Raw genomic sequence first — 13677 nt, 5'->3', positions numbered from 1 at the left:
TGTTCTTCCTGGGTGTCTATCTGTGTCTCTTCTCCTTTCCATATAAGGACACCAGTCATAATAAGTTAGAGCTCACCTAATGACTTCATCTTAACTCATTTTCATTGACAAATACCCTATTTCTAAGTAAGGACACATTCACAGGTACTGGGAGTTAGGGTTTCCATATGTAAAGGGATAGGCAAAAGGAGGTTAAATTACCAGCCATCATTACCTAAAAGATAAGTCATAAGTAAGGATATGAAATAATAATAATAAGGCAAATAAATAAATAATACAAGAATAAACTCTGTTTCATGTAAACCTACTTCTGCCAACTCCTGTATTTTGAGGAACATGATTTAATCCATAATAGGAGGACTTAGATTCTAATAGGTACCTCTTCTGCTTTAATTTAACTTCCTGGATCTGACTTATACCTGTTTAGGTCCAAAATTCCAGTTGGTTGTGTCTCTTTTTTGCATTGACTTCCAGATCTCTGTTGCCTTATGATGATAATTGATATCCACAAATTCTGAGCCTCTTTTGGCACCTATTGCTTTGAGTCTTACTCTGAACAGTTCTCAGTTTTAGCCAAGTCATCTCTTTAAACTAATCTTATAGCTTATTCATGAGTTAATATAATATAAGAACTTATTATTTACCAAAGTCTAGTAATGAAGCAATTTCAGAAACAGCAGGTCAAATGCTATATAAGATGATCTTTTGATACTTACATTATGAAAAGTACAGGTAATAATATGTAAATTGACAACAAAAGGGTCATTCCATGGGCAAAATATTGAGAGAAGGGCCTCAAGTAGATTTGGGTCACACCAAAGACTTTGAGTAAAAGGTGAAGTTTCGGGACTCTCAGCCACAAGGATCTATAGCTTCTTCAGGATTTTGGTTCTCTAGCTGCTGGGAAGCTGTTTCCTAGAGTGGCAGGAATCCTAGATATCTGATGTTTCCAACTGTAGATTCCCAACTATTGACCCCAGTATGTTATATAAAAATCATTCTCTATGCATATCACAATGGGAAAAAGGTAGGGTAGCACTGTAGTAAATGGTGCTAACATACCTAGAAAAAATTAAGACTCAGTAACTAGGCAGTCTTTCTAAAAACTTAAGAGAATGAATCCGAGAGCAAAGGGTTGGCAATTCATTTTCACTTCCTCAGCGGTTGCTCATTCCTCATTTTCTACACAAAGTCCCTGAGCCTGCTCTCATCACCATCATTAACACTTCCTTATTGTTAATTTTTTTAAGTTAAAAAATGTAACCTTGTGGTAAAAAACACATAACACAACATTTTCCATCTTAATCAATTTTGAGGTGTTAGTAGTGTTAAGTACATTCATATTGTTGTAGCCATTAAACAACACTTCTTTGCCCTTCGCCCCAGGCCCCTGGTGACCACCAGTCTGTTTTCTATTTCTATAAATTTGACTACTTTAAATATTTTGTGTAAGTGGGATTATACAGTATTAATAAGCCTTTTTGTCACAGGCTTATTTCACTTAGCATAATGTCCTCAAGGTTCATCCATGCTATAGCATGTCATAATTTCCTTCTTTTTTAAGGCTGAATAATATTCCACTGTATGCATACAGGGTGGGGCAAAAGTAGGTTTACAGTTCTGTACAAACAACTGAAAACCTATCTTTGCCCCACCCTGTATATCCACATTTTCCTTATCCATTCATCTGTCAATGGATACCTGGGTCGCTTCCACCTCTTGGCTATTGTCAATAATGCTGCAATAAACATGGGTTATGTGTTCAATTCTTTGGATATATACCCAGAAGTGGTATCTATTTTTCATATTTTTGAGAAACCACAGACTGTTTTCCATAGTGGCTGCACCTGTGGAGGGCGGCTACAGCATTTGGACAGGTTCAAGCCTCGGACTAATGAGAGGGCACGGTCCTCTCGTGGCAAAGCCACGTGCAGGTCCCAGCTTGGAGGGCAAAGCCCTCCCAGCACATTTATAGCCAAAGGCTATGGTTGTAAGCTTGACCTTATGGTCCGAACCTGTGGTCCCAGGTGGCTGAGTGATGTAGGCTGCCGGAGGTGCAGCAAGTGCTGCCAAAACAAAGCTTGATAGAGTTCTCAGGTGCATGTAATTAAGTAGATTCAAAACTCACAAAAACATTGTAAACATCTTGACCACGCCCTTGCTTTGCCTCGTGGGATCTGACTATAAAATAAAGACTCAGCTTACAGGCTGTGGCACTGTCTCTCCATCCGAGAACAGTGTCCCACCTGGCCCCAACTGTATTCTCTTGTCTGTTTTCTTTAATCCTTCACCGACCCTCCTCAGGTTCACCATTGGCGTGCTGGACATGGTTCATGCACCATTTTACATTCCCACCAACAATGCACCACTGTTCCAATTTGTCTACATTTTCTCCAACTTTTTATTTTCTTTCCCAGATAGTGGTCATCCCAGTGCATCTGAGGTGGTATACCATTGTGGTTTTTATTTATATTTCTCTAATAATTAGTGATGTGGGGCATCTTTTCATATGCTTGTTGGCCACTCATATCTTCTTTGCAGAAATGTGTATTCAAGTCCTTTACCATCTTTTAAGTTGGGTTACTTGCTTTTGTTGTTGAGTTGTAGGAATTCTTTTTATATTCTGGATATGAACTCCTTAACAGATACAGGATATTTTTCCATTTATTTTTAGAGAGAGTGGAGGAAAGAGGGAGAGAGAGCGAGAAATATCAACGTGAGAGAAACACATCAATTGGTTGCCTCCTGGACGAGTCCCGACCAGGCCTGAACTGGGGAGGAGCCTGCAACCAAGGTATGTTCCCTTGACTGGAATTGAACCCAGGACCCTTCAGTCCACAGGCCGAGGCTCTATCCACTGAGCCAAACCAGCTAGGGCATTGTCGCCTGTGTTTTTGGTGTTAGATCCAAGAAACTAATGCCAATTCCAATGTTATGAAGCTTTCCATAGTGTCTTCTTCAAGGATTCTCATAGTTTACATCTTACATAAAGGTCTTTAATCCATTTTGAGTTCATTTTTGCATATGGTGTAAGGTAAGGGTCCAACATCTTTCTTTTGTATGTGGACTTCTAGTTTTCTCTACTTCATTTGGTAAACAGACAGTCACTTGCCTTTTATGCAGTTTTGACACCTTTTGTCAAAGACTGACCCTATATGCCAGGGTTTATTTATGGATTCTCTTGCTGTTCGATTGATTTATATGTCTGTCTTTATGTCAGTACAATGCAACTTTAATTTTTGTAGCTTTGTAATATGTTTTGAAATCATGAAGTATGAGGCCTCCAACTTGGTTTGTTTTCTTTAGGATTGTTTTGGCTGTTTGGGGTCTCTTGAAAGTCCCTATGAATTTTAGAACATTCTTTCTATGACTGCAGAAAATACATTGAAATTTTGATGGAGATTGCACTGAATCTGTTGATTACTTTGAATAGTATGGACATTTTTAACAATATTAAGTCTTCTAATCCACAGTATTAAGTCTTCAACTTCACAGGATGTCTTTTCATTTATTTATATCTCCTATGATTTCTTTCACCAGTGTTTTACAGTTTTCAGTGTAGAAGTCTTTCACCTCCTTGGTTAAGTTTATTCCTAAGTACAGTGGGGCCTTGACTTACGAGTGTCCCGACTAAGGAGTTTTTTGAGATACCAGCTGTCTCTCGGCCGATTTTTTGCATTGAGTTGATAGAGTAATTTGAGTTAACGAGCTCCTTAACGAGCTCGGTCTCAGAACGAATTAAACTCGTAAGTCAAGGCCCCACTGTATTTTATTCTTTGTGACATTATCATAAATAGGATTTTTTTCTATGGTTTTGACCTCTGTAAAGTCTTTGCGCATGTTGACCACAACCTCCTTCTTGAAACACTTGAACCTTTTGGATTTGATGACAAACACATTCCAGCCTTTCCTCCTACCTCTTGGGCTGTGACTTCTTATTCCCATTTCAGGCTCTTCCTCATTGGCTCCTGTGATTCAGGGAACTATTCTTCCTTTGGTAAACTTGTGATTTCTAAGGGTTTTAAATTATCATCTGCATGGTGATTTTTTGCTCCTCTTCAATATCTATGTCAGCATAGATAGTTCACTTCCCCTTTAATCCTTACATATACCTGTAGACATCATCTCTAAGATAGCTCCCAGGCATCTATCTCATGGAAAATATGACCAACCCCCATCACCTAAAAGAAAACAAGTGAACAAAACCCATACTCCTTTCTTCTCTTGTATTCTCTGTCATGGAACACCTTGGGCAATCTGGAAACCTGGGTAACATCCTTGTCTCCTGCCTTTTCTCATCTCCTATATCTAGTCACCAAATCCTATCCTCTGTTTTCCCGCCTCTCTATTAAATCACTCCTTTGTTCCCCCATCTCTATATCCTCTATTGAGCTATAGTCACTGTCTGCCTCAGAAATTGGTCCTCCTATCTTCAGCCTAAGTGTCCTTCAGTCCATTTTACACACTGAAGCTGGAATGTAGGGGACATTATGTCACTCTTTGGCGTAAATACCCTCAGCATAATATCTAAATGCTTAATGCTGCTCACACTAATTTCATCTGCTTGTCCAAGCTTATTTTCCAGCTCATCATTTTCTTCTTTGTTCTATACTTGACTCACAGTGAAATTCTAGTGGCCTCTAAAAAAGTCACTGTGCTGTTTCTTGCCTAAAGAAAAAGTTTGTTGTTCCTTTCATCTTAAGTACTTTTCCTCATGCCTCCTTCTTCCAACCCCTTTCACCTGGATAGGCATTATTCAACCTTCAGATTTCAGTCAGTACCATACTTGTGAGAAAACATCTCTGATTTCATAGTCTATGCTAGATATGTTGCCTATGTGCTCCTCAAGCCTCTCGTAGTATGTGTTTACTTGTTACTTTCTCCCAGAAGCTCCCAAGCTATTTTAAGGCAGGAACAATGTCCCTTGCCCCTAACACAATATATGAAGCACAGTATTCAGACCTGAAGATTACAGAATGGGGAGTAATATGCCAACTATGAAAGAAATACTTCAGACCATCTCAGCCTCAGGCCATTACATATTTGAATCATTCAACCCTCCTCCCCCACATCCCACACTAGTTCCTGGCTCTTCCTCATTGGCTCCTATGATTAAGTTATATTTTGTACAATTGGCTGTCAAGAAGCCAAATATAACACTAAGTTATATTTTGATCAGAATTTGACCTCCAGTCTATATACCCACAGAGAGGGGGTATGCTGATTCACAAATGTATGCATCTCATGCACTCTATTTTCTAGACATGCATTTCATAATGAATGAATGAACTGATCAGGTAGTATGGCATCTTTCAGTGAGGACACTGGTTTAGAGTTTGATGGCCCATGTTATCCCAACTTAGGCATTTACAGATAATATGAATTTGGGCAAGGAGTTTACTTCCCTAAATGTTAGTTTCTGTGTCTTTAATATTTAGAATTAAATTCAATAATTTAATATGAAATACCTTGCATATGGTAGTTTTCAATCGGTAATATTTATTATTGTAGCAGTTACATCACTCTCTTTTATGTTTCATTAGTTTGAGTTCACTAATGAGAGATGGACAAAGCACTGAGAATAATGACAGCTCCACTCAGATCAGGTGATAGAAACCAGTGCTTAGCTGAGTGGTATACTCTGGCAACACCCTGTCTCCTTGACATTGCCCTAAATCTGGAATGACTTCAATATGGGATACAAGACAGAGATGAAAATGTAAGCGCCCAGATAAGGCTAGAGAGAAAAATTAATCTGGAGCTCATATTTTTAAAAGAAATATAATTTTTTTATTTAAAAAATATTCAATAAGTGAGAGAAGCTTCTTTACCTATCCTCCCACCCCACCAATATGCAGTGGACATCATCAAAGGCCAAACATCATCAAATTTGAATCAGAATTCAAATGAGATGATATAGAGCTGGGGAGACAGTTTTAATTTCAGAGCTTTGAATTTAATCTAAACAGACTATCAATAGTTCCCTTTTCAATCGTTCTTTCCCTGAGGCTTTTCTATGGGTTTCTCCCCCTCATAGTTCAATGAATTTTATACTGCTTAAAAGAAAACGCTTTATATCTGCCTTGCACTGAATTTATAAGAATAATTAAAGCTGCAAGAATTCTCTTCATTTTCAAAGTCTGCAAAACTCTACCTACATTCCCCAGTGTTATTCCAACATCACTGAACATCAATATCATTATCTCCCCCTATTGTTCAGAGTATAGTATTAGGTCAAGGTTTTTTTTTAGCCTCCATACAAACTAATCTGGCTTCTTGACAGCAAATTATACATTCACTAACAATCCTGTTCTTAGTCAATGTTCTGATCTACGTAGAAAACCATTATCTTTCTACCTATCTATCATCTATCTATCTATCTATCTATCTATCTATCATCTATCTATCTATCTATCTATCATCTATCTATTATATCCAGGTCCAGAATGGGTTTTGGGGATGCTGAAAATAGAAGCACGGTCTCTATTTAATTAGCTATGAAGTCATGTAAATTATGGCCACTATGAACTGATTGCTGCTGTTGTATATTACTACTAGGAATAGAGTGCATCTTATATTCAACACATAAGGAAATCAGGAGATGAATTTTACATGGATAGTATTTACATTATTTATTTTGAAGAGTTACAAAGGAAAAACTATAGCAGTGACCATTAAGGCACAATTCTCAGAGAGGGGGATGTTGGGAATAGGTACTATGTCAGAATCATTCAAAATTCATCTCCAAGGAGCTCTTTTATTTTCCCCTGAATTCCATCTTAAATTTTTTCCCTCTATAAAAATGCCTTTATTAAGTAATATGTAATTCAATGTTGCTTCTTTTTCTTGAAAGGAAGGCATAAATGAAAAGACATCAGTTTCAGCATTAGGGAAGCTGAGCTGTCACATAGAATTTGCAGATACCCAACTACAGGTATTAAAGTTGGCATTTTAGTTAGCACATCTAGTCTTATGCTGGGTAAACACACAATTCCCTTTTGGCTTCCTGTAGTGGTAAAAAGGGCTGCTGGCTCTATAGTTTCTCTTGAAAAGCCCTAGAGGACAGCAGTCCCTGGTTGGAAACCACTGTCTTAAAGGGCAAGGAAGTGACATCAGAAAAGAATGGGGGAAAAATATATATATAGCACCATGTTTCTACTTAAGGAGAATTCTATTCTACAAGTCCACCACCAACTGATCAGTAGACCATACTTGCCCTTGGGGACCTTCTCCCTGAAAGATTTGGTGTCCTTTGACACTTGGCCACCTGACTATCACTTTCCTGACTCTGGATTTGGTCACATTCCTCCCGGTTTATCACCATGTTACAGATAGTCATAATCCATGCTCTTTCCCTTAATTTCATATCTGAATGTTTTCCTAGATTATTTCTTCACTTATTTCTTCTTTTCCATTCTAATTCCTTCACTGTACCATTTAGCTTTCTACCATGATCTCCCATTTTGCCGATGTTCAGGGACATATTTCCTTCCCCCAAGTGTGAGAACTTGTTTTCTCTTTCTAATAGCTCTGTTTAATATCTCATATTTCACTTCTCCATTTTAGAGGTACTTGCTTCTATTGCTCTTGAAAAGTGTCTGAGAACCAAGATTTATAATTTAACACAATTGTTTTTAATAAACAATCATAATAAAATAGATTAAAAGTCTCTGGAGGCCTGGCTGACATGTTAATATGCGGCAGGCATTTGATGTCTGTGTCTGAGGAGGATCCTTTCTCCAGAAGGTCACGGAGAGAAGAGCTGCCTTAGGCAGCACCTGTCATTATGTGGAGTGAATCGTGAGCATTTTAGCTCTAACAGTCTGCAACTGTCCTAACTCCAGTGGCTCTGATTAGATCATCTGTTTTTCAAGGAGAAACACAGAACTATTTTGGATAGTTTTAATGATTGGGTTGCTTAATTCATCTTCATTACTCAGAAAACTGACCCTTACATCAATAGTTATTTCATAAATATAATGATGTCTCTGTCATCTAAAATATCATTATTTATAAACAGGTAATTAAAAGTCCTGTGAGTGAGCCTTCACATAAGGCATGACTCCTATTTGACATCTACACAGCTTTAGCTCAACTCAATACAGTGTGGAGGCTAAGAGCCTGGGGTTTTGATCCAAATCGCCTGGGTTCAAATCCTAACTCTGCCACTTATTAGCATTGAGCTCTCAACAAATGTTACTAGAGGAATATAACCTGTAGACTAGTTGGTGGAAAGAATAAAAGATGAAATAAAAGTTAGAACTGAACAGAGAGGCTCTGGAATACTATATAGTGCTTTCTGGAATTTCAAACATTAAGAAAATCAAGTGCTTTTTTCACATTTCCCCCTTTCTATTTTCTATCTGGGAATAGTAAAAATAGAGTATATACATTTAAATCCTTAAGGGTTGTCCTGCACATGAAAAACTAAACAAATATTTCAGGTAACATTTTTATTGAAAATCTAAATGAAGCCATAAAAGGCAGTCTAAAGTTTCAGGTATCCACATCATTATGTGCATAAAAGTGGATGCATGTGGATGGATGTGTGTGAATGTATTCTTGAAATTATGTAAATGAGCCTTACCTCAAAGACCAAGATAAAAGGAAATAAAGGAAACCAAGGATATAAAAAAAGACATAATATTTAAAAACTAGTAAAAACAGCCCATAGTTAGTTTGACTCAGTGGATAGAGCATGAACCTGTGGACTAAAGGGTTCCAGGTTCCATTCTGGTTGAGGGCTCATGCCTGGGTTGCAGGGTTGGTCCCCTGTAGGGGGGATGCAGGAGGCAGCTGATCAATGATTCTCTCTCATCATTGATGTTTCTCTCTCTCTCCTTCTCCCTTCCTCTCTGAAATCAATAAAAATATATTAAAAAAAAACACACAAAAAAACCTACTGAAAACACAAAGTACTATTATACAAAAACTAGAGGCCCAGTGCATGAAAATTCATGCACTGAATGGGGGCGGGGGTTCCTCAGTCCGGCCTGCCCCCTCTCACAGTCTGGGAGCCCTCAGGGGCGGGAGGCGACCTGGTGATCAGGGGAAGGCGATGCCCCCATCACACTGCTGCTGCCACTGCCGGCAGCAAAAGCCTTGGCCGGCCTTGCTTGCCTGAGCTTCAGTTAGTGGGGGGTGCAGGAGGACCCTAGCCCCCCGGTGGGGTGAGGGGACTCCAGTGGCAGGTGTGCAGAGCAGCTGGCCCCGCCCCTGCTGTGGGTGCTGCCAGCTTGTGAGGGCATGATGGTCAATTTGCATATTACCTTTTTAATTATATAGGATAGAAGAAAGTGAACCAAGTACATTTTAGTTTACTATAACAAGATTTGGCCCACAGCAATTTAATGAATATCCTATATAATAAAAGAGAAACATGCAAATTAGCTGTCACTCGGCTACACTCAAGCCATGCCCACAAGCCACGCCCACCAGCCAATCCGAGTGACTATGCAAATTATCCAACAAATATGGCAGTTAATTTGCATATGCAGGTGTCAAGCTCCCCAGGAGGCGACAGTGGCCGTTGCTGCAGGCTCCTGGGGCTTTCGCCAGCCCCAGGAGGTGAGGCCGTAGCCACGCCCACGGGCTCCCGTGACTTTTGCTGGTCGGGGAGACGTGGCCACCAGCGCCTAGCCATGCCCACGGACTCCCGGGACCTTGCCGGTGGAGAGCGGGAGGTTTGGAGGACTTTGCAGAGCAGGAGACCACTGGACATAGAGCAGAGCGAGAGAGAGGGCGGCTTGGAGGGCTCGGCTCCTCTGTCACTCCAGCTTCCTCATCACAGCTGTGGAAACTGACAGCAGGGAGGAGGAAGTCCCACCCCCATAGAATCAGCCTTTGGTCAGACAGCTCTCAGCGGCCTGATAGCCAGGACTGTCATTCACCTGCATCTCAGACCATGACAGTAGAGAGGTGGGACTATGTCTAAAGAACAACTGTTGATACAATGTAGCTCTGCAGCCGAAAGATGCCGGCGGTATCGACAGAAAGTGTCTGCAGAGCAAGGTGCGTCTGATCTCGAAAGAAGGCGGTGCCTGCGAAAGGATGTATCTGAATACCAGCTACAGGAAAAATGTCGCTCTGATGCTGAAAAACACCGGCGTTATCGACAGAAAATGTCTAAAGACCAACGTGCCTTTAAAGTTGAAAGAAGGCGGTGGCGACGACAGAATATGTCGAGAGAACAGTCATCAACAAGTACTACCAATACTGGTAGGAACTGCCTTCTCAGTGAAAATGGAGTACATGAGGATGCAATCCTCGGACATAGTTGTGGTGGAATGACTATTCGATGTGAATTTTGCCTATCACTAAATTTCTCGTATGAAAAACCATCTGATGGGAAATTTACTCGATGTTGTAGCAAAGGGAAAATCTGTCCAAATGATATACATTTTCCAGATTACCGGCATATTTAAAAAGATTAATGACAAATGAAGATTCTGACAGTAAAAATTTCATGGAAAATATTCGTTCCATAAATAGTTCTTTTGCTTTTGCTTCCATGGGTGCAAATATTGCATCACCATCAGGATATGGGCCATACTGTTTTAGGATACACGGACAAGTTTTTCACCGTACTGGAACTTTACGTCCTTCGGATGGTTTCTCGGAAGTTTGCTCAACTCTATATTTTGGATACAGCCAAAGCTACAAGTAAAAGATTAGCAATGCCAGAAAACCAGGGCTGCTCAGAAAGGCTCATGATCAGCATCAACAACCTCATGCATGAAATAAATGAATTAACAAAATTGAACAAGATGCTCCATGAGGTAGAAAAGGAAGCCCAATCTGAAGCAGCAGCAAAAGGTATTGCTCCCACAAAAGTAACAATGGCGATTAAATACGATCGTAACAGTGACCCAAGTAGATATAATTCTCCCCGTGTAACCAAGGTTGCTGTCATATTCAGAAATGAAGATGGAGACCCTCCTTTTGAAAGGGACTTGCTCATTCATTGTAAACCAGATCCCAATAATCCAAATGCCACTAAAAGGCAACAAATCAATATCCTGTTTCCTACATTAGATGCGATGACATACCCTATTCTTTTTCCACATGGTGAAAAAGGCTGGGGAACAGATATGCATTAAGACTCGGAGACAACAGTGTAATCTACAATAATACTAGACAAAATGTAAGGACAGGAGTCACACAAATGCAGTATTATGGATTTCATCTCTCTGTGTGGGACACGTTCAATCCTATTTTAAATGCAGGAAAATTAACTCAACAGTTTATCGTGGATTCATATTAAAAAATGAAGGCCAATCGGATAATTTCATCAAAGCAAACCAATCTAAGTTGAGAGTTGAAAAATATATTTGTTTGATGGATTATCTCAAATCTAGATCTGAAAAGGACAATGTGCCGATTGGTAAAATGATAATACTTCCATCATCTTTTGAGGGTAGTCCCAGAAATAGGCTGCAGCGATATCAGGATGCTATGGCAATTGTAACGAAGTATGGCAAGCCCGATTTATTCATAACCATGACATGCAAACCCAAATGGGCAGATATTGCAAACAATTTACAATGCTGGCAAAAAGTTGAAAACAGACCTTACTTGGTAGCCAGAGTTTTTAATATTAATCTGAATGCTTTTTAAAATTATATCTGTAAATTCCATTTATTTGGCAAAGTAATAGCTAAAATTCATGTCATTGAATTTCAGAAACGTGGACTGCCTCACACTCACATATTATTGATATTAGATAGTGAGTCCAAATTACGTTTCTCTAATTAATTCCCTTTCAATGTGCATGAATTTCGTGCACCGGGCTACTAGTCAAGTATAAAATTAATAAATGAATTTAATAGAAATGTAATTTCAGTGCAATTACTGCTAAAAATAGTGTGAAAAGTACTAATACAATTGGATTTTGATATTTTACTTATGATTTGGATTTCCAATGCTCAAATATCTCTAAAAATTCAAAGAATATACGCCAAATTGTAGACTAGCACAATTGGATAATCAACTTTGAAGTATAGAATTTCCAGAAAAACAAAGTATCACTAATACCTAGTGAATGATTAAATAAAACTTACTAGATATCAGTGATACTTTGGTAAAACAAATGATATGTACTCAAAGCAAAGCACCATATAGTTTATTTAAATGGGCATCTTACATACATTTTTTTCTTTATTGACAACCCTTAGTTAAAACATAGGCTTTGGAGATGTAAACAAGAGTGGTAAGATGAAATGCCTTAATGTAACTTTCAGATATGAAAATGGCAACAACACAATTTAAATATATTATGTCTCTGCTTTGTTAAAAATAGACAACGCAGATGCAATTTGAAAATTCTGAAGGTGGAGGGCCTCCTAGATCTAGATAGGATTTGTTTTAGAGACTTGGTACTCTTTGGTAGCATCTCTATAATTCTTGCAGTGTTGGGGAGGATAATGTAAGAATATCTGTTCCAGTGTCCTTCTCTCCTACCCACTCCCCTTCTGAAAGGGTCCTTCATAGAGCCAGATATTCAAGCAAAGTATCCTCCATGTAACAGAAACTATGAGAATGGTTGATCATACCTATAATCTTTCTGCCATCAATAACATAACCTTCATACATTTCATTTTCATTTTTTGGGGATATAATTTTCATTGCCATAACATCCAATCTGTTTTCATACTTAACTAGGCACAGTTGATCATTTATTCATTCCATTTTTTATAATCACCATGGGTACCCAGACTAAATCCTCTTTTAGTATCTATAGGCAAGGCAAGTTGATGTTTAATATTTTTATGATGATCAAGAGTATCACATATAATTATGCAAAAAGGCAACTTGGCTTTGACGCATTTCATTTTCAGACAACCTTCATTTAATGGCAGAAGGAGAATAGTCTCCAAGTCCAATTTACTACACTATATCAATCTTACCCTTACTCATAATAATAATGTAAAAATGTTCCTAGGATAATTATAGAGCAATAGAAAATTTCCTTTGCTGATAACAAATAAAATTAAACAAAAATATTTTGCCAACTTAGACTGCTGTAATTTATTCAAAATCTGTATTTTTACGTTGAAGTTTGAACTGCTTTAATATTACCTGTAAGCACATGTTTTAAGATTCCCCCATATATTACTTACTTGTTTAAGCTTCTTTAGATCTTCATCAAGTTCTAAGTTGTCCAAAATAACAGCAACAAACAAACTCAGGAGGATCTATAAAATGGTTAAATAACAATGAAAAAACCCACATGCTGTAAGTATCAAAATATTATCTATATATGATATAAAATATCTGCCTAAAATATACACCATATAGAATGCATTAAATGAAAATAAACATGTAGTTGTGAATCACTGCATAGGTATTTTAAAGAATTTATCCCAAATACATTGAAGGAAATAAGCAATATAAATATGAATTTGCTTATGAAGCCAATTTAAAATGGAAATTAAGTAAAAGTTTTTTTATATATAACTCAATGATCCCACTTCTGAGACCATATCCAAAGAAAATAATCTGAAGTACTCATGGCATTTTTATTTGCAAGAATGCTTGATAGAGTTGTTTATAAAAATGAAATATTGGAAATAATATCTAACCTTAGATAAACAGTTAATACAATTAATAGAGATCTCTATTATAGGATTCATGCAGCCATTAAAAATTTTTATTGTGGTAACTAGTCTTGCAGAAGTC

At 38.1% G+C, this 13677-nt stretch overlaps 1 protein-coding gene across 1 annotated transcript in view; it reads right to left on the bottom strand.

Annotated features, from left to right (window-relative positions):
- NALCN (sodium leak channel, non-selective) overlaps nucleotides 1–13677 on the bottom strand; it is a gene marked incomplete at its 3' end in the record, with an annotated part of 213114 nt that overhangs the window by 17967 nt on the left and 181470 nt on the right. Inside the window, exon 15 of the mRNA XM_023752477.1 lies at nucleotides 13119–13193. Coding sequence (XP_023608245.1) covers nucleotides 13119–13193 — 75 coding nt within the window. The remainder of the gene's footprint in view (nucleotides 1–13118; nucleotides 13194–13677) is intronic.

The sequence above is a fragment of the Myotis lucifugus genome, unplaced genomic scaffold (genome assembly GCF_000147115.1).
Source record: "Myotis lucifugus unplaced genomic scaffold, Myoluc2.0 scaffold_33, whole genome shotgun sequence".
Taxonomy (NCBI): domain Eukaryota; kingdom Metazoa; phylum Chordata; class Mammalia; order Chiroptera; family Vespertilionidae; genus Myotis; species Myotis lucifugus.
Note: the sequence above shows the minus strand (reverse complement) of the source record. Positions and strands in the feature narration are given on the sequence as shown.